Source organism: Oncorhynchus mykiss, chromosome 7 (genome assembly GCF_057628025.1).
Source record: "Oncorhynchus mykiss isolate SJ-2025 chromosome 7, ASM5762802v1, whole genome shotgun sequence".
Taxonomy (NCBI): domain Eukaryota; kingdom Metazoa; phylum Chordata; class Actinopteri; order Salmoniformes; family Salmonidae; genus Oncorhynchus; species Oncorhynchus mykiss.
The window spans coordinates 24,033,907-24,055,922 of record NC_143028.1 but is presented as its reverse complement, the minus strand read 5'-3'; the positions used below and the strand labels follow the sequence as shown (position 1 = coordinate 24,055,922).

Here is a 22,016-nt window from a genome sequence, read left to right as displayed (position 1 = left end):
GGCCACAGAGGGGAAAAAAACACAAGTCATAATATTGTAACCAGTTGTTTTAAAGGAGGACAGTTGTTAAAATGACAGATGTGGGGCATTTCGTGAAATTGTACTTCTGTATGGTTTCATAAACAAAGACATGCTGATGTGCCAGAATATTAAGTATCACATTGTCATAAGTATCAAAACTGTAAAAACAATATGTAGCTTTTCTGCAGAAAGAACCAGCCTCATAAATTTATGACTTTATCCTTTTTCTTCAGTGTGGCCCTAGTACTCTGTCATATAAACAAATACACATTCCATATGAATATAAAAACACAATGTGTAACATTATGTTCCTTTATTGAATAAGGACAAAACAAAGCAGGTAAACCATCAGCTCCTTTCAAAACTGAAGTCACAGTGACTCTACAAGATGGAAAGCACAGAATCTAAGCATATTATACAAAATGATACATATACAGACCTTTGAATGTGTATAACACACCCTGCATGTCTGCACACTAAAATAAATGCAGGACAAATCCATACACATCAACTGAACAGACAAATGAATGGATGCAGTAGCCTCCCTGCAGCCTTGTATTACACACAGTATACCGCACAAACATCATAAGAGGCCAAATTCGTCAAAAAACGAACCCAAAAAAACCCAAATTCCTCTGCCACCGCAGGACATATTTAACCAAAATTGAAAGCACACATACTAACTAAAATAATTCAACACATATTGGTCCCTCAGCAGCCGACCACTGTCGTCATCAGGGAAGATTGCCGGATTGTCCCAGTCCATGGCTGGTGGCACTCTGGGGGCCCTCTCCTTCCTCAGGCAGGCCACATTGTGGAGGACAGCACAAGCCACAGTAATATCACATGCCCTAACAGGGCTGACCCTTAATTTGTGAAGGCAGTGAAAGCGTGCCTTCAGGAGGCCAAAGGTCATTTAAACTCTGGCCCTGGTCCTGGCATGGGCATGGTTGTAGGCCTGCTGTGCTTCCTGGGGGTCTGTGAAAGGTGTCAGGAGAAAAGGCTGGCAGCCATACCCCCTGTCTCCCAGCAACACACCAGAGAATTCACCTGTCAACACAAAATCTCATCATTACTACCTCATAAACACAGTGATATTCTTGACACAGCCATGATGGTTATAAATAGGGGTTGTGTGGCTTATCTTGTGATAGGCACTGATAGATTTCAGAGGCCCGAAAGATTCTGGAGTCATGGACTGAGCCAGGCCATTTTGCCACAACATTGCTGATCACACAGTCAGCATTGCAGACCATCTGAAATCATAAGATGAGGAATATTACACCAATCAATGCACATCACTGGCAATGCAGAGTGTTCGTCAATGGACAATATCAAAAAGTTATGTTCACCTGAACATTAATGCTGTGAAAGGATTTCCTATTCACAAAATCGGCCTCATGGGCACCTGAGGGGGCTTTTATCCTTATGTGTGTGCAGTCCACTGCACCAATGACATTGGGGAAACCTGTCACACAAAGTAATGAGTATCCTACTATGTGTTAACAGTTGTCCTGTAATTTGTAGATCCTCTTACCTGCAATCCTATAGAACTCCTCTTTGATGTCACAGAGTCTTCTGTGGCCAGGGAAGGAGATGAAGACATCTGCTAATGCTTTGATAGCCAGACACACACTCCTTATTGTGCGGCAAATTGTGGCCTTGTTCAGCTGTTCTGCATCCCCCACTGAGTACAGGAAGGCTCCACTAGCAAAAAAGCGCAAGGCCACACAAACCATTTGCTCCACACTCAGTGCATGGCTCCGTGCAGTGCGGTGCTTAATCCTGGGACCCAGTAGTCTGCATAGATACCTGATGCCATCTGCAGAAAACCTGTATCTTTCATATAGATGGTCATCAGGGAAGGCCAGTGGGTCCAACCGGTCCCTGAAGACCCTTTCTCACCTGAAGGGTCTCCTCAGCACAAGTGCTTCTTCATCCACCACATCTCGCACGAATGGGCATGCCATTGTCAGAGCAGAAAGGAACACACAATTTTGGGCCTTCATATAGGCTAGTGGCCACACCTGGTGCTGGGGGGGGTGGGCAAAAGAGGGCAATGCCTTATAACGATGACTTGGTTGTACTGATTGCTGGGAAAATAAAAAAAAACCTTAGAAAGATGCCACCGTCCTGTGTGCTCACAATAAGAGCTCATATGTCATGGCTCACTTGACTTTACGAGAATATACCTAATTTTTATTTTGAGCTGTGTCATCTTCTTGGAGCTGGGGGAGGAAAGAAAAATAATGATTAATACATTTGTGTTACAGTTAGCATACAGTGTACATTGAAGGCATATCTCACCTCCCTCTCAAGTTTTTTTATTTCAAGGTCCAGTTTCCTAATTGTCCTCTTTTTTATTTCGAACTCCAGTGCAAGATTTTCCATCTTTTTCTTCTTGTACTGAATGTCTATGTCTGCCAGTTCTTTTTGGCACCGGAGGTGGTTGCCATACAACTTTCTGATAGCTTGTGAGCTCTGTGAACACAATACAATTAGCGCAGCTGGAATTTGGCAGGATGTGGTGTCCTTTTATTAATACGCACTATGTTGCCAGGCTGGTTTTCCCACTGTATAGCATCTGGGTCCTGTAAAAGAAATTAGATTTTTTGATTTTGATGAGGACTCCTCACCATTGTAGAGTAAATAGTACTTTCACAGTCTTAACATGATACCTCATGCCTTCTGGAATCCAGAGAGATGGTCTCCTCCTCATCATCGTCTCCATCATGTGCTGTTGCTGCTGCACTGGGGCCTTCACCCTATCACATTTAATCGGATTCATATTGAAGCTAGTAGACAAGACATGCCAGGCCTACAGTATGCCTTTGATGGAGTACTCACTGGATCAGCATCGTCTGGTGCTTGTGCTGGTGGCTCTAACAGGAACACAGTGCTGCCAGACACTGCAAGGCAATAGGTAAACCAAAGTCAGACAGTCCAAATTGATTCAATATGAATGTGGTTGTATCCCATGTAGAGATGGAAGGACATACCTTGAATGAAGCGGGTGGCATCTTGGGAGGAACCTATGCTCGTCTCTTTCCCCCCAGGGATCCCCTCTAAGACGGGCCTGCCTTTATTTAGCTCCAAGGCCATGTCCTCTGCTGGGGTAAGGTCAGCCTTTGGTGACCCACCACCCGTGCCTTGTCTGTGGGTATTCTTTTTCACTGCTAAAACAGTACAGACAATGTGTGAGCAGGCACCTTCTGGGTACAATATATGCTTGTGCTTTGTTAAATATTAGTCAGGGACCATACCATTCTGCAGAATGTTCTTGTATTTGATTTTGACCTGCTGCCATGTCCGTTTTGGCCCGTTCATGTTTAATCTACACACACACACACACACACACACACTTAATGGAGTCACACTGCAAAAAATTACTTGGTATTTTTGTCTTGTTTTCAGTAAAAATATCAAAAATTTTATCATAGCTTTATACAGTGTGATGGAGTTACTTTACACAATTTCACTCATATCTGCAGTGCATTTCAATAAAAAAAATTAACCGTTTCATAATTACAGTACAACTGCATTTTTGGAGATGTGAATTAAATATTTGAATTGTAATTGTGATGTTTCAGCGGAGCGGTGAGTGTGTAATTGTGCACTACTTACGCATTCAGGCGGTCTGCAATACTTTGCCACGCTTTTTCTCTTTGCTTTATCACTGTGGCGGTGTTGCCTTTCTTCTTAATTATATCTTTTACCTCCTCGTATGCCTCCATGAGGATTTGTGCTTCCGACGGGGAAAAGTACGCGGCTCTAGTTGCCATGGTAAATCAGTTAATCTGTGATCTGTGGCGGGGTCTATTTGAGTGAGCCGTGAGCGCGCACCTATCCAGGATTGGTTTCACCTGGCTTAATGAATCCGTGTCTGCTCATCCTGGCTTGGTCTTTGTGCAACCAATTAAGCCTGGACGCACATGTTTTGGCTTCATTGAGCTCAGCTGAGTCATTTATCCCGGATGTCTTAATTCTACTTTTGTGCAACAGGCCCCCGGTCTCAAACTTAACCCCCCAAATGAAAAGTTGACAAAACAAAAAGGAGCAAGCAGGTTGAGAGAATCGAGAGGCTGTGTTCTGACTTGTGTTGTTGACTGAGAATGTGTGTGTTTGTTTGGGCTGTCAGACTTGACCTTTTTGTAATGTTAGTGCACTATTTTATCATTGTGATGAATCCATTTTGTCTGAAAGGGTTAAAAACACACTGAAAACACAAAATACATCCTGTATACCGCTGCAATCTACAACGCCATGTAAAAACAAGATAACATTGAGGTTAAATAAAGTGTGCTTTATCAATGTAACATATTGTGACCCGTCCACTGTGGGGCGCTGTAGAGTCATAATATCCATAACAACTACAGGTCAAACAGGGAAATGGTTCACATCGTTTTTCCACCATTAATTTTTCCCACAGCGCTGTGTTTTGTTTAGGCTCACCGTGGTGTGATGTTTTGATAACCATGTAAATCTCTCTAGGACAAGGTGACTGAGGGTGAATGTACACTAGATAAATAGCGGTAAATTGCTGTGTGCCGCTTAGGCCGCCCGTTGTGACTCCGGCAAGAATTCAGCAGAACAAGTTTGTATGAAGGTCTGGTTATCAAATGGGTACATAGTTCAATAGTAAAATCCTCTAAAATCCTCTAAAACGCTCTGGTGACAAACTTTGGTTCCCTATTTCCAGTTGTCCACATGGCTGGGATAACCTATTCAAGTAAGTAAGTAAATAGATTTTGAAAATGTAAAAAAACAACAATGTATTATTAGCTAACTAGCTACAGTGCAGGCTAACTCAAATGAGCTGCTAAATGACCTATCTAACCAACTTCAAATACTGTATAGATAGATAGCTATCTAAGTGAATTCAATTTCACCAGCTACCTAACTTAATATTAGCTAGTTATCTATTTATCACTGAAAAAACAAACTCCAAATGCATTTGTAGGTAGCCAGCTAACAGCCATGGAGGGTGAAAGGATAGCAGCCCCAACTGTCAGTGAGAGAGGAGGCTATTCTGGATAAGGCAGGTACTTTTGTGTAGTTCATGTTCCTAGAAGTGAGGACTAAGACAATAGTAACATAATATTCAGTGTGGTGTAATTTGACTATAATGAAGTCTGTTTCTTGTGAGGTTTTCTGTCCTCAGATAAATAGCGCTATGAAAGCCAGTCTACATATGAAGAGGTCCCAATGAAGAGCAGTGGTTCTCAGTCCAGGGGACTCAACGAGGGGCATATTGTTGTTTTTGCCTCAGCACTGCACAGCTGATTCAAATGATCAACTCATTATCAAGCTTCAAGTGGTATTTCTGTATTCATTTGTGATGCCGTCCTTGATATGATCCTGTTATTGTCACATGCTACACATGCACATACAGTGGGGCAAAACAGTATTTAGTCAGCCACCAATTGTGCAAGTTCTCCCACTTAAAAAGATGAGAGAGGCCTGTAATTCTCATCATAGGTACACTCCAACTATGACAGACAAAATTAGAAAAAAAATCCAGAAAATCACAGATTTTTTATGAATTTATTTGCAAATTATGGTGGAAAATAAGTATTTGGTCAATAACAAAAGTTTATCTCAATACTTTGTTATATAGCCTTTGTTGGCAATGACAGAGGTCAAACGTTTTCTGTAAGTCTTCACAAGGTTTTCACACACTGTTGCTGATATTTTGGCCCATTTCTCCATGCAGATCTCCTCTAGAGCAGTGATGTTTTGGGGCTGTTGCTGGGCAACACAGACTTTCAACTCCCTCCAAAGATTTTCTATGGGGTTGAGATCTGAAGACTGGCTAGGCCACTCCAGGACCTTGAAATGCTTCTTACGAAGCCACTCCTTCGTTGCCCGGGCGGTGGGTTTGGGATCATTGTCATGCTGAAAGACCCAGCCACGTTTCATTTTTCATTTTGTCTGTCATAGTTGAAGTGTACCTATGATGAAAATTACAGGCCTCTCTCATCTTTTTAAGTGGGAGAACTTGCACAATTGGTAGCTGACTAAATACTTTTTTGCCCCACTGTATGTATGCCCATGCATCTATCAATCCAATGTTATCATGATTTGCTATCAGGGATATTATACTTTAGTAATCCATAATGACCTGGTGATGTAACAGTCTAGTAATTACATTGTTTTCCATATTCCTACAGATACCTTGTAACTGGAGATTCCTTCAAAACGTTTGCCTACAGTTACCGTGTAGGGCACTGCAAGGTCGGGTGACCAGGGTCATCTGGGACTGCCTCCTGGAGGAATTAAGGTGTGTTAAGGCTACCGGTGTCCTGCGTAACTTCATGAAGATGGACTCTAGGACCAGGAGGGGACCTGCAGCTCACCGCCAAGTGCCAGAGGAGAAGTCTGCTGCTCTGCAGGATTGTTCAGTAATTTTGTAATCAATGTTCATAAATTCCAATTATCTTTATCCGTCTGATACCCAGAGGTTGTAAAGTTCTGGTTTCAAATAAAACAGACAGAATTCCCAGCTCACAGTTGATCAGATCCAATTTTATTTGCGAGAGCTCTGCCGTGCATACACAAATACGTTCCTTTTATAACATTCTAACCTACGCACATACATACACACAAATATAGGGATTTTCTCACGAGTCTCACCACAGTTTATAACCACTCAGCTGACAGTTCCAGTCTCCCCCAGATACTAGAGCTCTGGAGGGGCTCTCCCTGTCCTATCTTATCTCTCCAGAGTTACAGCCAGGTCGGTTCAAACATAGGTTAATGCTCCTCTTCATTCTCTTTCTACACTCACATACATTCCTTTCTTCCTAGATCTATGCTACATAACCCCTTCCTAATGAACAAACATTATTTAACACTACTAGAAATACAGGGTAGAATTCTGTTAGTTATAATTCTACGTTAACTGTAAACATTATTTAGTCATTATTCATAAAAAAATCCCGTAACAAGGATGTTTCAAGGATGGGGATGGGGTCCATCAATGCAGCAAGAGAGGCAATCCGTGTGCAAGAGATCTTCACCTCCTACTTCTTCAAAGAGGGTGCTGTTCCCTGGCAACACCATAGACTACACTATGCACAACCAAAGGCTCTTTTAAGAGCCATTCACATTGCAATAAGAGTATTCTTCCATTTACTTAGCAATGTCAACTACAGTTATTCAATTCGCAGTTTCTCTCCCTTTGATTTCTACTTCTCATGTGAGGGTGCTGTTTAAGTAAGGGTGTGATGTCTGTACAAAAACCAAACAAAAACCAAACAGGCTATTTTAAATCACCCATATTGAAACAAATATAGAACAATTAGACACCCTATAACTTATAACACACTCATGAATCAATCTGGTTGATGGATTTTGTTGTGCAGTAAGCAGGCTCAGGTGGAAAACTGTGGCTTCTTCCACCTTCCAATAGTAAGACACTTCATTATTTCTATAACTACGCTATATTGTTTGTCCTTGTGGGTCCGTTCATGTTTTTCAGCATAAAGTACTCTGCAGCCACTTAGTGTGGTGTGGACACCAGGTGAGGCCACATACAGATTCCTGTTGAACACTGTGGCTTTAACTACCTTATTTTCTCAATAACAGTCTCTCTCCTTCACTTCATCCCTGTCTCCCTAAATCCTTTAGGTTATATCAGCTGTGTCGGTGAACCCCTCCTGCATCTGAACTGGCTACATAGAGGTCACAGCATGATCAGAGGTGAGAGGTCCCTTGGTCAGGTCAACAGGAAGTATTATTAAAGAGATGCTTTACATTGAAATACAGCTAGAAATGCAGTAGTCCCAGAGTTAATGATCCAAGGTCAGTTTATATTATACAGGAAGTATTATTAAAGAGATGCTTTATATTGAAATACAGATAGATGCAGTAGTCCCAGAGTTAATGATACCAGGTCAGTTTTGCATTTCACCTCCTGAATGATGACTAACAATGTTAGAATAAAAAATAAAAACCCAAGGCTTAAACATGCTCTCTCTCTCCATCTGTCTCTCATCTGCAGATATATTTTGATGTGAGAGGATGCCAACCCCCAGTCCCATCATCGCCACCTCACCCGCTTTTAAGATGACCTTTGGGCCGACGAGAGACACTATTATGTAATTGTGATGAACTGAGAGAATATTTAGGTAGCACTGTGATTCATTAATCATGTGCTGCCTTCCCTGCTCCTATGTGCTTACCTCTTTCCCCTTCTGTCTTTTACACCTCTCTCGCCACCTCCTAATTCTTCCTCTGTTTTTATAATGCACAATCTCTGTGCATTGAAGTACAGATTGAACTTGTATTTATAACATTTTTATAATGAGCTTTTCAATAAAGTGTTTCACATTCTCTACTGGTTGAAATGAAGTGTAATGTGATGAAATACTCCACCTATCCTGTGTTTATCAGATCAATGCAGATGAAGGTCATTAGATAGAGATGAACCGGTGTTAGAGTATTTACATGATGCATAGGAAGTGTAGTGTTCTGTTTTTTAACATTATATTTCTGGATATATGAATTAACTAGTTAACTCCTGTTTCCAGTCTATTAGTTAGAATGTGTAACCATTGATGTCCCAGAACCAAGATTGGTAAACACTGTTGAAGTGTATAATTGTAATACATATATGCAGACACAGTCATTTAAAGACTGGAATTTGATACTCCTGGTATTGGATATGACTGAAAAATAATCTCAAAGACATTCATACCTAAACTGCACCTTTATTTACCAAGGTAGAGTACATGATCAGTGAATATATTAAATTTACAGGCTACAATGTGGGGATCTCATGCATGGTAATAACTACATGTATATACGACTTGCATCCTTGGCACAACATGATATTATATTCTACTCAATCCATAGGCTTCATTAATGTCATTCAGGCTGTTTTGAAGTTTATACAACTGGCTATGATAGCTGAGGTTCATAGCTAGGTTCTGAACTAATATGTATACCAAACGTTTGGGTCCATACACAGATCAGCTAGATAGCTAGCTAAACATCCATAGGCATACAGGGATTTTTATAATCCACTGCACAATAAGCAAGAACATAGCTAGCTACGTTATTTAAGCTATCTGCATGGCAAATATCAGCAAGGCAAGCTTACAAAATTTAACATTCAATTTGCAGTAAATTCTTCAGCTAGCTAGATTCTATACATCCACTGTTTCACAAAACTACAGCCTGGTTTGCTGGAGTTTCAGGAGTCCCTAAAACAACCAGAATGACAATTTCATACTCATGTCACAACACCCATAAAGCTAGCCTAGCTAGCTGGCTAATGTTAGCTTATAGCTTATTAACTTTATGATTAAATGATTTCAAAAATGCAGTATAGTTTGTCTCTACATTAACTAACATTCCTGTCAACTGTACATGTTTTTGCATGATTCGTTATGACGTCACAATCCCATACATTTGCTTCCATCCTAGTATTTCTGTCCGCCATCTTTGATCCAGTTCAGTTCTGTGTAGGGGTACCCCATCTCTCCTAGTATTTCTGTCAGCCATCTTTGATCCAGTTCAGTTCTGTGTAGGGGTACCCCATCTCTCCTAGTATTTCTGTCCGCCATCTTTGATCCAGTTCAGTTCTGTGTAGGGGTACCCCATCTCTCCTAGTATTTCTGTTCCGCCATATTTGATCCAGTTCAGTTCTGTGTAGAGGTACCCCTCTCTCCTAGTATTTCTGTCCGCCATCATTGCTGAAGAAAGTCTAGTGCAGCAGCAGCCTACCCTGGTCCTAGTGCTGGCCCGATCGTAAGATTAAGATGCGATGGAGCAGTTGACGAAAAAAGGAAATCACATAAAAAATATATTGACTGATATTGATTTATTTAGTGGGGGCTAATTAATATTTTAGGCCTATTGACGTCAAAGATTCCTACCCTTTAACTTTTTGTCTGAAAATTAAATATACATTTACCCAACTGCGTTACCCACTCCAGTCAGCAGATGGCGGTCTGCGACTTTAAGGCAATGCTGTTAGTGTGACGTATAATCTAGTGGACGGAACGCTTCTTTCAACAGCAGCAAGTTAGTCAGCCACCTCGGTAGATTGCTAGACGAAATAGCTGAACCAATAAAGCTCTTTAGACGCGTTAGTGTATATTAGTCACTGTGTTTTAAAACCACTTCTGTCGTCTAGTTAGTTATCCGATTTAATTTAATATTTACGGTGTTGTTGTTATTATTCAGCTAGCGGACTGGTTAAGTTAGCATTAGCATAGCTAACATCCCGACCATGCGGTCACTAAGCTACTTTCCTTCTAATGAAGAGGATATCACAGTAAAACAAGAAGTAGAGTGTGATGCTGTTACAGTGAAAGAAGATGAAGACGCGTTCAGAGTGAAAGAGGAGGAGGATGTTACAGTAAAAGGAGAGGAGGATGTTACAGTAAAAGGAGAGGAGGAGGCAGTTTATGGATTGAAAGAGGAGGAGTGGGAGATGACTGTTAAACCGGAAAAGGAGGAGGAAGAAGAGAAGGAGGAAACTGGATATCTGGGCCCGGTTTCCCAAACCGCATCCAATGGTTCTAACGGTGAATTTAGCCATAAGATGGTTTTGAACACTAGTAAGTACTGTCCTAAAAACAGGGGCACAAACTCTGCAGTTGTTGTACTGATGTTTGGTGTTAAAGCGGAAATCTGCAATTGCTACATCCATATCGTGACTTTTAAATTATTTATTTATAGCCATTGATTCTTGAAGAATATAACACATGCTTCATGAGCTTAGTTCAGCTGTTGTACCCCATCGGATCCCCAAATAAGCTTTTTTTACTCGAATGTTTAGAAACAATGTAAATCAACACTGTATAGCCTCAACATGGTTAACTATAATGTTGATATCATCGATGGTCAGTCCTTGCATCCATAGGTCTGTCTGTCTGTAGTTACATTTCTCCAACCCCATAATCATCTTTTTACCAAAACAATGGTGAAATTACAGATTTGTTATTGTCTGATCTGCCGATTGCTGGGATTTGTGTTTTTTAAACAGCAACAAAATGGCTGCACAGAGACTCTGTTTGGTAAACATCTGAGGGATGGGGGAAGGAGAAGTGTAACCTCTCTCAGATTCATAGAGAACGCTATTGTAGAAACCGTAACCCAACATCTAGCGACCTCGTCAAGAATTTCAGACATCTTGGTGTAACACTTATAAGGTGTTGGCTTGACAGTCGCTGGACCCAGGTTTGAGTTCAGCTCAGGGCTACCCCCCGAATTCACTACACTATGAATACAAGGACTGGCCATGCATGAGGTAATAATGATAGTTTAACCAGTTTTCTAGGCTATATAGTATATTCTAGAATTCATCCAAGAGGTCATAATGATAGTTTAACCAGTTTTCTAGGCTATATAGTATATTCTAGAATTCATCCATGATGTCATAATAATAGTTTAACCAGGTTTCTAGACTATATCATATATACTAGAATTCATCCATGATGTCATAATAATAGTTTAACCAGGTTTCTAGGCGATATCATATATACTAGAATTCATCCATGGTGTCATAATGATAGTTTAACCAGGTTTCTAGGCTATATAGTATATTCTAGAATCCATCCATGATGTCATAATGCTAGTTTAACCAGTTTTCTAGGCTATATAGTATATTCTAGAATTCATCCATAATGTCATAATAATAGTTTAACCAGGTTTCTAGACTATATCATATATACTAGAATTCATCCATGATGTCATAATAATAGTTTAACCAGGTTTCTAGGCGATATCATATATACTAGAATTCATCCATGGTGTCATAATGATAGTTTAACCAGGTTTCTAGGCTATATAGTATATTCTAGAATCCATCCATGATGTCATAATGATAGTTTAACCAGGTTTCTAGGATATATAGTATATACTAGAATTGCCAGTTAAAATTTCCTGTGGGGGTCAAATTGTTAGAGCTGTTGATAAGTCATTGTATCATATTTATTTCATGCATTTACATCAATATGCCCAACCAGAAGAGAGAGAACTCTTCCTGAACCACCACCTCCTGCTGGCGATCATAAATTCTGACGGTGCTGGTAATAGTCGACACAAGTAGTCGGGCAACCTACATTTGGAGTGCAAATTTATCTTACCATTTATACTGATCTGCATGCCAGTTATGATTTTAATATTCACATTTTCATGGAACAGTTTCATTTAATTGATAATAGTATCTCAAAATCCTTGTCTGCGATTAATCTACATTCTAAATCTAAATGAAAATTTAGAAAAGTTACTTTTATTGCCATTGCCAACTATGTAAAAAAAAATATATGGCTATTTGTGGAAGGGATAAGAGGTACTCTGGTATTTTATGACATTTCCACTGGATCAGCATTACATTTTTCCCTTTGGTTATCGAAAGAGCGAGAGCTGGAAATGTTTTTGAAGTACTTTAAAGAACTATTCTCACTTGCAATTGATTTTGAGTAGACTTTGTTTACTTGCTGTTTGAGGTGAAGAGAAATTTGCTATGAGAAGCTCCTCAGCTCATTAGTGGTGGTGCGTTAAGACAATCTGAAATACTATCAGACATCCCCAAATGGGCACATTTATAGACCTACATTTGCGCGCAGGCAAGGTAGACTAGTCCTACTTCTGTATGCGTAATCAGGCTCCATGCAAGATCTCACCTCGTGGGGCATCAATGATCATGAGGAAGGTGAGGGATCAGCCCAGAACTACACGGCAGGACCTGGTCAATGACCTGAAGAGAGCTGGGACCACAGTCTCAAAGACAACCATTAGTAACACACTACGCCGTCATGGGTTAAAATCCTGCAGCGCACGCAAGGTCCCCCTGCTCAAGCCAGCACTTGTCCGGGCCCGTCTGAAGTTTGCCAATGACCATCTGGATGATCCAGAGGAGGAATGGGAGAAGGTCATGTGGTCTGATGAGACAAAAATATAGCTTTTTGGTCTAAACTACACTCGCAGTGTTTGGAGGAAGAAGAAGGATTGAGTACAACCCCAAGAACACCATCCCAACCATGAAGCATGGAGGTGGAAACATCATTCTTTGGGGATGCTTTTCTGCAAAGGGGACAGGACGACTGAACCGTATTGAGGGGAGGATGGATGGGGCCATGTATCGCGAGATCTTGGTCAACAACCTCCTTCCCTCAGTAAGAGCATTGCAGATGGGTCGTGGCTGGGTCTTCCAGCATGACAACGACTCGAAACACACAGCCAGGGCAACAAAGGAGTGGCTCCGTAAGAAGCATCTCACGGTCCTGGAGTGGCCTAGCCAGTCTCCAGACCTGAACCCAATAGAAAATCTTTGGAGGGAGCTGAAAGTCCGTATTGCCCAGCGACAGCCCGAAACCTGAAGGATCTGGAGAAGGTCTGTATGGAGGAGTGGGCCAAAATCCCTGCTGCAGTGTGGCAAACCTGGCCGAGAACTACAGGAAACGTATGATCTCTGTAATTGCAAACAAAAGTTTCTGTACCAAATATTAGGTTCTGCTTTTCTGATGTATCAAATACTTTTGTTATGCAATAAAATGTAAATTAATTACTTAAAAATCATACAATGTGATTTTCTGGATTTTTGTTTTAGATTCCGTCTCACAGTTGAAGTGTACCTATGATCAAAATGACAGACCTCTACATGCTTTGTAAGTAGGAAAACCTGCAAAATCGGCAGTGGTATCATCTACTTGTTCTCCCCACTGCATGTTGTTGTTAGGGGTCCTACAGTAGGTCTAATTTGTTGTTGTTAGGGGTTCTACAGTGGGTCTATGTTGTTGTTAGGTGAAGTTTTGTGCCAAATTGGCAAACACTTAGTGTACAAACCCTAATTGTCAGGCTGATGGATATGCTAGCCAAATAGCATTTTACTGGTTGAAATGTTTAAAAAAAAAAGTATAAAGCAGTTGATTTGTGACAATAACACAAACATTATATTAAGTAGGACATTCAAACGAGCCTTACAATTATAATCCAAAGTAGTGTGAAATGCACTCATAAACAACCTGGAAATAGAGGTTACTCCCCTGAGTTTTCCCCCATTCACATTCAGAATACATTGTTAAAAACAAATCTTTGCTCACCTTTTTTGCCCCTGGCAGATATAGTACATCCATAACTATCTGTCAATGAGGAAACCGATATAGTACATCCATAACTAGCGGTTTCCTCATTAGCAGATATACAACATCCATAACTAGTGGTTTCCTCATTAGCAGATATACTACATCCATAACTAGCGGTTTCCTCATTAGCAGGGAGGAGTTCCTACAACCAAATTGTGTGTGCATCGCCCTTGTGCCGCAATGTTAGCGAACACCGAAATTGTCCTATATTGGAGATCAAAAGTCGTCTGGCACATTGCTTAGGGTTTTCCACAACTTGAATACCTCAATAATCGATGTTACTACTAACGTGAAAACAAGGCAAAATATGACACTTCTTGCTCATTTTTACTTTTTTTTTATTTTTAACTTTTACAATGGATTTCTGCTGTTGTGGGCCTTTAACCATCTGTCTGACTTTGTTGTTCATCCAGGAGAGAGACGTGACTATCGTAGATCCTCTGGGAAGCTTCAACAACATCATGATGCTGACAAGGCAGAGAAGAGTCTCTCCACATCAGAACACCTCAAGAAACACCAGCAGAGACCCACAGGGAAGAGAACTCACCGCTGCTCTGATTGTGGGAAGAGATTCACCTCATCAGGCATTAAAATTCATCAGACAATCCACATAGGAGAGAGACCTTTTAGCTGTACACAACGTGGGAAGAGTTTTACTCAGTCAACCAGCCTGATATCACACCATAGAACACACACAGGAGAGAAATCTTGTAGCTGTGATCAATGTGGGAAGGGTTTTGTGACATCAAGCAGTCTGACTATACACCAGAGAACACACACAGGAGAGAAATCTTATAGCTGTGCTCAATGTGGGAAGAGCTTTACTGCATCTACCTGTCTGTCTAAACACCAGAGAACACACACAGGAGAGAAATATTTTAGCTGTACTCAATGTGGGAAGAGTTTCACTACCTCTAGCTATCTAACTACACACCAGAGAACACACACAGGAGAAAAACCTTATAGATGTGCTCAATGTGGGAAGAGTTTTACTCGGTCAACCACTCTGATATCACATCATAGAACACACACCGGAGAGAAACCTTATAGCTGTGCTCAATGCGGGAAGAGTTTTACTACTTCTAGGTATCTAACTATACACCAGAGAACACACACAGGAGAGAAATATTATAGCTGTGATCAATGTGGGAAGAGTTTTACTACTTCTAGGTATCTAATTATACACCAGAGAACACACACAGGAGAGAATTCTTATAGCTGTGATCAATGTGGGAAGAGTTTTGTTACATCTAGCAGTCTGACTAAACACCAGAGAACACACACAGGAGAGAAACCTTATAGCTGTTATGAATGTGGCAAGAATTTTGTTACTTCTAGCAGTCTGACTATACACAAGAGAACACACACAGGAGAGAAACCTCATAGCTGTGCTCAATGTGGGAAGAGCTTTACTGGGTCTTCCTGTCTGACTAAACACCAGAGAACACACACAGGAGAGAAACCTTTTAGCTGTACTCAATGTGGGAAGAGTTTCGCTACGTCTAGCTATCTAACTATACACCAGAGAACACACACAGGAGAGAAACCTTATAGCTGTGCTCAATGTGGGAAGAGTTTTACTCGGTCAACCACTCTGATATCACACCATAGGACACACACAGGAGAGAAACCTTATAGCTGTGCTCAATGTGGGAAGAGTTTTACTACATCTCGCTATCTAACTATACACCAGAGAACACACACAGTAGAGAGACCTTATAGCTGTGCTCAATGTGGGAAGAGTTTTACTACATCTCGCTATCTAACTATACACCAGAGAACACACACAGGAGAGAAATCTTATAGCTGTGCTCAATGTGGGAAGAGTTTTACTCAGTCGACCAGCCTGATGTCACACCAGAGAAAACACACACAGGAGAGAAATCTTATAGCTGTGCTGAATGCGGGAAGAGTTTTACTCCGTCTAGCAAGCGAACTTTATACCATGTAACACATACCTGAGAGAAATCCCAGCTGTGATCAGTGTGACCAGAGATACTCTGATAAAATACCTCGGATCAAACATCAGAAAATTCATACACGAAGGAGTTGTTTCATGATATCAATGAATTCATGTCAATGTTGTACAAGGAGTATTTTGATAATGTCACAATGTCGATCCATAATCATTTGCCCCCTGTTCTATTTATTTCAATTTATATTCGCCTCACGGAAAAATCCAGGTTCTGAATTGAAAGAGTTACTATTTATGTGATTTAACAAAAAGTGACTACCAAAAAAAGAGATGTTGGCGACCCACTTGAATCAAAATGAAGCAGTCTGTTTTATACAAATTGTCCTCTAACCAGGGATGTAGGCATTATTCCCAGGTTCCGTGTGGTTTTTGAGCTGTTGGTTTTAACAGGACGTGCAACCTACTCTCCCTCCTCTTGCACACATTATTTTTGCATGAGTTATGACAAATAAGTGTTGTGTTCGTTTGTTTAGCGACCCCTACATTTTTATGCATCACTCCAAAATGTAGCTGACTGTCTTCTGCAGGTTGTCCTCTAACCAGTGAGGGGAAAGATATCTCCCATTTCCGTGTTTGTTTTTTTAGTTGTGTTAGTTTCTTGTGTACAACCTGATTTCCCCCCTAATTGATATCGGTGATTTATTGCTACTTGTCAAAACAACAGTGTTTCTGATGCTTGTGCAGTTTATAAGGAGCTTGTTTAAAAAATACAAGTAATATGATTATTACAAACAGATGTTTGTTTACATAGCACATTTTATGTTTAGGTTTTCAATATAACCCAAACTGTTTCTGAATATTGTTTATTGATTTGGACACGTTAAAACTGTGTTTTAACATTGGGGCTATTCCACCGAGCAAAATGTTGTTGAAAATATGTATTTTCGGGTCATTTTTTAAATTACTTTAAAACAACGTAATTTCAACGTAGGGTTAGGGTTAGACTTACAGCTGTAATCGCAGCAAAAGGTGGCGCTACAAAGTATTAAGTTAAGGGGGCTGAATAATTTTGCACGCCCAATTTTTCAGTTTTTGATTTGTTAAACAAGTTTGAAATATCCAATAAATGTCGTTCCACTTCATGATTGTGTCCCACTTGTTGATTCTTCACAAAAAAATACAGTTTTATATATTTATGTTTGAAGCCTGAAATGTGGCAAAAGGTCGCAAAGTTCAAGGGGGCTGAATACTTTCGCAAGGCACTGTATTTGTTGTCTTAAGGGGGAAGGTGTTACAGGCTTTGGATTTTCCATTTATGTTTTGATGTTAGCTCGTCAAACTCGTTAGCACCTCTAGCTCGTCAGCACGTCTAGCTTGTTAGCACGTCTAGCTCGTTAGCACGTAGGACGCACTGATTGCTGTCACCTCGTTAGTATGTGTTACACCTGTGCTGGCTTGTCCATCTCGTTAGTGGGAAGGTGTTTCACCTGAGCTGGTCCAGGTTCTATTTAAGAGTGTCTGGCCCAGTACTCCAGTTGTCTTGAAAGATGTGGAGAGTCAACACCTTTAGTTGCGCCAACTTTTTGGTTGAAGATGTTTTCATTTCAGGTTGAAGCTTCTTTCTGAAGAGAGTTTTTTTTTGAAGAAGAAAAATGAATACAAACAAGCAAACCTGGTCGGTTCCGGAGATTGGTATAGCAAATACCGTAAGATTTTCATGGACTGAAAAGGAGATGGAACCTTGGGGCAGGGAAACTTTTGGAAGGACCATATTGATGGGATGCCTCAGGATAGAGGTGAAGGAAGTACTCTACCTTCAAGGCAACCCAAATGAAAAGGGTTTTGATGTGACGTTTCACAAGCAAGAGAAACATGATGATGTATTGAAGATGGCAAAGGAAGCGTAAAGAAAAGGACCCCTGTTTGTCCTCCCGGTTTGCCTCAGCCCCTTGCATTTTAGTGGATGACTCCAGTGAGGGGTCGGTGGGTTGTTTGCTAGAGGGATCCCAACTCCTGTTTGGGGAGATGGGGTCCCCTATATGCAGCCCCGAGGCAAACAGGGAGGGGGGGATGGTGGGTGGGGAGGGAGGACCCAACACATTGCCTGGATCATGGGTTGGGATGGAGGACGGGGGGGCGTCAGGAGAGGAGAGGACGTCCCCGCCGGTGGAGATGGACCAGGGGAGCATCGGGTGAGTCTCCTGGTTTTTCTTTGGGTTTTGGGTTTTTTATTTGTTGTAAATAATTAAATGAATAGTTCTGTTTCTTTTTTTAGTCTAAATGTTAGGGGGTTAAGGGATAATGTTAAAAGGAGGGCGGTTTTCTGTTATTTAGAGGGTGTGGGGTTTGATTTCTGTTTTTTACAGGAGGCTCACCTGAGGGATGGTGGGGATGTGTGTAGATTTAAGAGGGAGTGGGATAAGGGGGAATCTTTTTGGGGCATAGGAGGGGTGCACTCAACAGGAGTAGGGATTTTGTGTGGGCATAGAGAGGTTAAAATAGAGAACACTTTTGTAATAATGCAGGGTAGAGTTTTGGGGATAGATGTTAAGTTTAGAGAAGCTAGATATAGGTTAATTGGGGTGTATGGGCCACATGTGGCGGCAGACAGGAGGGAGATGGTGGACTGTCTGGCGCCCCTGTGTGTTACAAACAGGCACTTGGTGATAGGAGGAGACTTTAATATAGATTTAGGGTTAGGCGGTGATAGCAGTGCAGGTGCCATCTCTGGGCTAATGGCTTGCCATGGTCTGGTTGATGGTGGCCTGCACACTACTCCGGCAATGGTCGGTCCTACATGGCGCAACTCCAGGGGGGTTGCGCGGAGGCTCGACTACATTTTTGTATCCAGGTCTTTGGGTCAGTTGTCTGGGCGGCTGTGGCCTGTTTTCTTCACGGATCACGACGGGGTGTTCCTGCAGGTGGGGTCGCCAGTCTGCCTCTTCGGTAGGGGGTACTGGAAGTTAGATCGGGATATACTGGAGGAGCAGGCTTTCGTTGATGCATCTTTTTGTTTCTTTCGGAGGCTTGACGGCCTCCGGTCCATGTGCGAGGGGGTGTTAGAGTGGTGGGATTTAGTCAAGGGGAGGATAAGGGCTTTTATAATAGCAGACCGGTTGCGCACAGCCCTTCCCTACGTCGTCCACGAGGATCAGACGTGCGGGGTAGAGGGCCGCTCTATAAGATGGAACCTACAGTTGATCAGGGATTCCATCGCTTGGGTTGAAGATAGAGGGCTGCCTTTAATGGTAGCAGCGCTAGATCAGGCGAAAGCTTTTGATCGCGTGAATAGATCTTTTCTATTCAGGGTGTTAGGTAGATTAGGATTTGGGGAGAAGTTTATAGGATGGATCCGTACTTTATATGTCGGAGCGGGGTGTCGAGTTAGTGTAAATAGTCACTTAGGTGACGTTTTTGACCTCTCGTCTGGGGTCAGGCAGGGATGCCCACTCTCGGCTCTCCTCTTCGTTCTGTACATGGAGCCTCTGGGGGCTGCCATTAGGGCAGACACAGGGGTGGAAGGCTTGTTGATCCCTGGAAGCGGTGGGCTGCGTGTTAAGATGACGCAGTACGCCGACGACACTTCCTTGCTGTTGTGCAAGGACTCGTGCCTGACAAGGTCCCTTGCCATCTTTGGGGATTTCACCAGAGCGTCGGGAGCAGTTCTGAACCATGCAAAGTCTTCCGTCAAGTTTTTCGGAAGATGGCACGGTAGAACGGATGTGCCTGGGGGGTTATCTCTCTGTGAAGGGGCCCTGAGGATTCTCGGGGTTCATTTTGAGACCTCCGGCTCAGCGACGCTAAACTGGAACATGCGTATCGCAGTGGTACAGAGGAAGCTAGCAATGTGGAAGGCTAGGTATTTGTCTTTTATGGGCAAAGTCCTGGTCCTAAAGGTGGATGTGTTGCCGTCTCTTTTGTATGTGGCATACATCTATCCATTGCCGGCTTGTCTGAGGAGGCCTCTAGTGAGGCTTGTGTTTCAGTTTATGTGGAGTGGCAGGTGCGAGTGGGTCGCCAGGGCACGCATGATCTGTCCCATCGGGGAGGGAGGTAGGGGGGTACCACATTTCCCCCTCAAGCTGGACGCCATTTTTGTTTCTTTCTTGTTGACGGAGCTTGCTCGTCCGGTTATACACCCGTCCGGTTACCTCCTGCGGGTGTTCTTCTCGTATAAGGCGAGAAGCGTAATGGTGTGGTCTAACGCGGGTCCTCGGGCAGAACAGCTGCCGTGGCATTTTGGCCATGCGGCCAAGTGGCTGCGTGCGCACCCCGAGGTTGAAGTTGCCCGAGTAGGTTTAGACCACAGGCACCTGTACGAGGAGGTCAGGCAGGCAGGGAGTCCTGCGCCTGTAGCGGGCATCTCGTCAGTGGTCTGGGAGGGAGTGCAGGCGCGGGGCCTGGACAATAGGCTCAAGGACCTGAATTGGTTGGGCCTCCATAAGTGCTTGCCGGTACGTGCCATCTTGTACCGGTATAGTTTGGTGCAATCCCCCACCTGTCCAAGATCCTCTTGTGGCAGGGAGGAGACTGTGCGCCATGCCTTCTGGGACTGTGCCTTTGCCGGACTAGTCTGGGCTAGGGCACGGGTAATGCTAGGTGTGGTTAGGAGTGATTTTGTTTTGACATGGGCTAGGCTAGAGAGAGGCGTAGGGAGAGCAAAGGGAACGGATAGGGACAGGTTTCTGCTGTGGCTTCTCATGAGTCTCTTTAAAAAGGGACTGTGGGAAGCCAGGCAGAATTTAGTCAAGACAGGGAGAGATTGGGGGGTGGAAGGGATAGTGAGAAGGGTGCAAGGTGATTTGAGGGGGAAGATGAAGAGGGAGGAGAGGAAGTGGGGGAAGCATGCGGCACGGGAGAGGTGGAAAGGGGGTTTAGGGCTGGGAGTGTTAGAGTGAGTTTGGTAAGGGGATAGATTAGGGAAGGGGAGATAGGGAAAGGGTTAGGTATTGGTTAGGTATGACGGGGAGGGACGATACTCCCCTGAGGTTTGTTTTTGTTTGATGTTTTTGTAAATACAATTAATTAAGAATGAATGAGAATTATGATTTTGTAATAGTATGAATGGTATTGATTGTAATAAATTATTTTAACCACTTTTTGGTTTGCTTCCTGTCTTTAAGTTTCTTGTGGGTTTTTATTTTGTTTGCTTCTTCTTGGGCAGATTTAGTGGGTGTCTTTTAGGTCCCAGTTGTTGTTGCTAGTCAACGTTCAGTGGACACCCCCATAGTGTCTTTCAGAACCCCTCCTTAAACCCAACCAGTTTAGTTGTGGTTCTTGTCAGTGACTCTTTGTTAGTTCCCTCTTCTATTTAAGTGACATTTCTGGTTTTCTTGCTGGGGAACGTAACAATGGAGTAAAACGAGCTTATATTTTCAGTTGGATATTGCATCCAATTAACATTTTAATCAATGGCATTTCCTTAAGGTGCTCATTAGTCTTTCAGTTGTTGATCTTCTGTTTTATTAAATCTTATGTTATGTACTAAATAATTCTGTTTATTTTCATTTTTTAAATTGTTTTTTTCCTGTGAAGCTATTGTGTTGCATCCATGTCTGAAATGTACTCCTATAATTAAATCTTGATTTTGATTTAAACATATTGCAAAACAAATTAACCCAATGACTGACAATCAAGACTCTTTCAAGGCAACACATATCTTGGTATGAAAAACTGTAACTTCAGTTTTTCTCCCACTGTCAAAATAGTGCATGGTATGTAAGTTTAGTATCACTTTTCAACCAACCCATTCACACCATCCCCGGCTCTACCAGGGGCTTGAGGTGGTCTCGCACAGCTCTGCTTATATCATGTTCTGTGGCCTTGCCGTTCCATTTCTTGACTGCCCCTGCAACACAGAAACACTCAAAGTAATGGATATGGAGCACTGCCTCAGTTACACCTGGCACCTAAATGTGACTTCTGTCATCTGATCACTCCAACCTGCATTAGGTTCAGATCTACCAGGATGGGCCTTTGAC

The 22,016-nt window shown here is 42.2% G+C and overlaps 1 protein-coding gene and 2 long non-coding RNA genes across 4 annotated transcripts in view; 2 read left to right on the top strand and 1 right to left on the bottom strand.

Moving 5' to 3' along the window:
* LOC149982357 (uncharacterized) overlaps nt 1–9,713 on the bottom strand; it is a 61,130-nt gene extending 51,417 nt beyond the window's left edge. The window contains exon 1 of the long non-coding RNA XR_016497157.1: nt 9,434–9,713. This is a non-coding gene — a long non-coding RNA (uncharacterized LOC149982357). The remainder of the gene's footprint in view (nt 1–9,433) is intronic.
* LOC149982358 (uncharacterized) lies at nt 4,296–8,357 on the top strand. Of its 2 annotated transcripts, none has more exons than XR_016497153.1 (3): nt 4,296–4,750; nt 4,982–7,722; nt 8,024–8,357. It is a non-coding gene; the product is annotated as an uncharacterized LOC149982358 (long non-coding RNA). The 2 variants fall into 2 exon arrangements; XR_016497154.1 differs by lacking the exon at nt 8,024–8,357 and having other exon boundaries at nt 4,982–5,338; nt 6,192–6,533.
* A 317-nt stretch (nt 9,714–10,030) lies between the features above and the next one.
* On the top strand, nt 10,031–17,177 carry LOC149982356 (uncharacterized). The gene is made up of 2 exons (XM_090240558.1): nt 10,031–10,589; nt 14,534–17,177. The coding sequence occupies exons 1-2, from the start codon at nt 10,259–10,261 to the stop codon at nt 16,069–16,071; spliced, it is 1,869 nt and encodes a 622-aa protein (XP_090096684.1). The 5' UTR covers nt 10,031–10,258; the 3' UTR covers nt 16,072–17,177.
* Nucleotides 17,178–22,016: the final 4,839 nt, after the last annotated feature.

What these genes read in the sequence shown, in the direction of transcription:
- LOC149982356 (XM_090240558.1), top strand. Translation starts at nt 10,259, where the DNA reads ATGCGGTCACTAAGCTACTTTCCTTCTAATGAAGAGGATATCACAGTA. An exon ending in TAAGATGGTTTTGAACACTA is followed by an intron (nt 10,590 to 14,533) that starts GTAAGTACTGTC and finishes TTGTTCATCCAG; the next exon opens with GAGAGAGACGTGACTATCGT.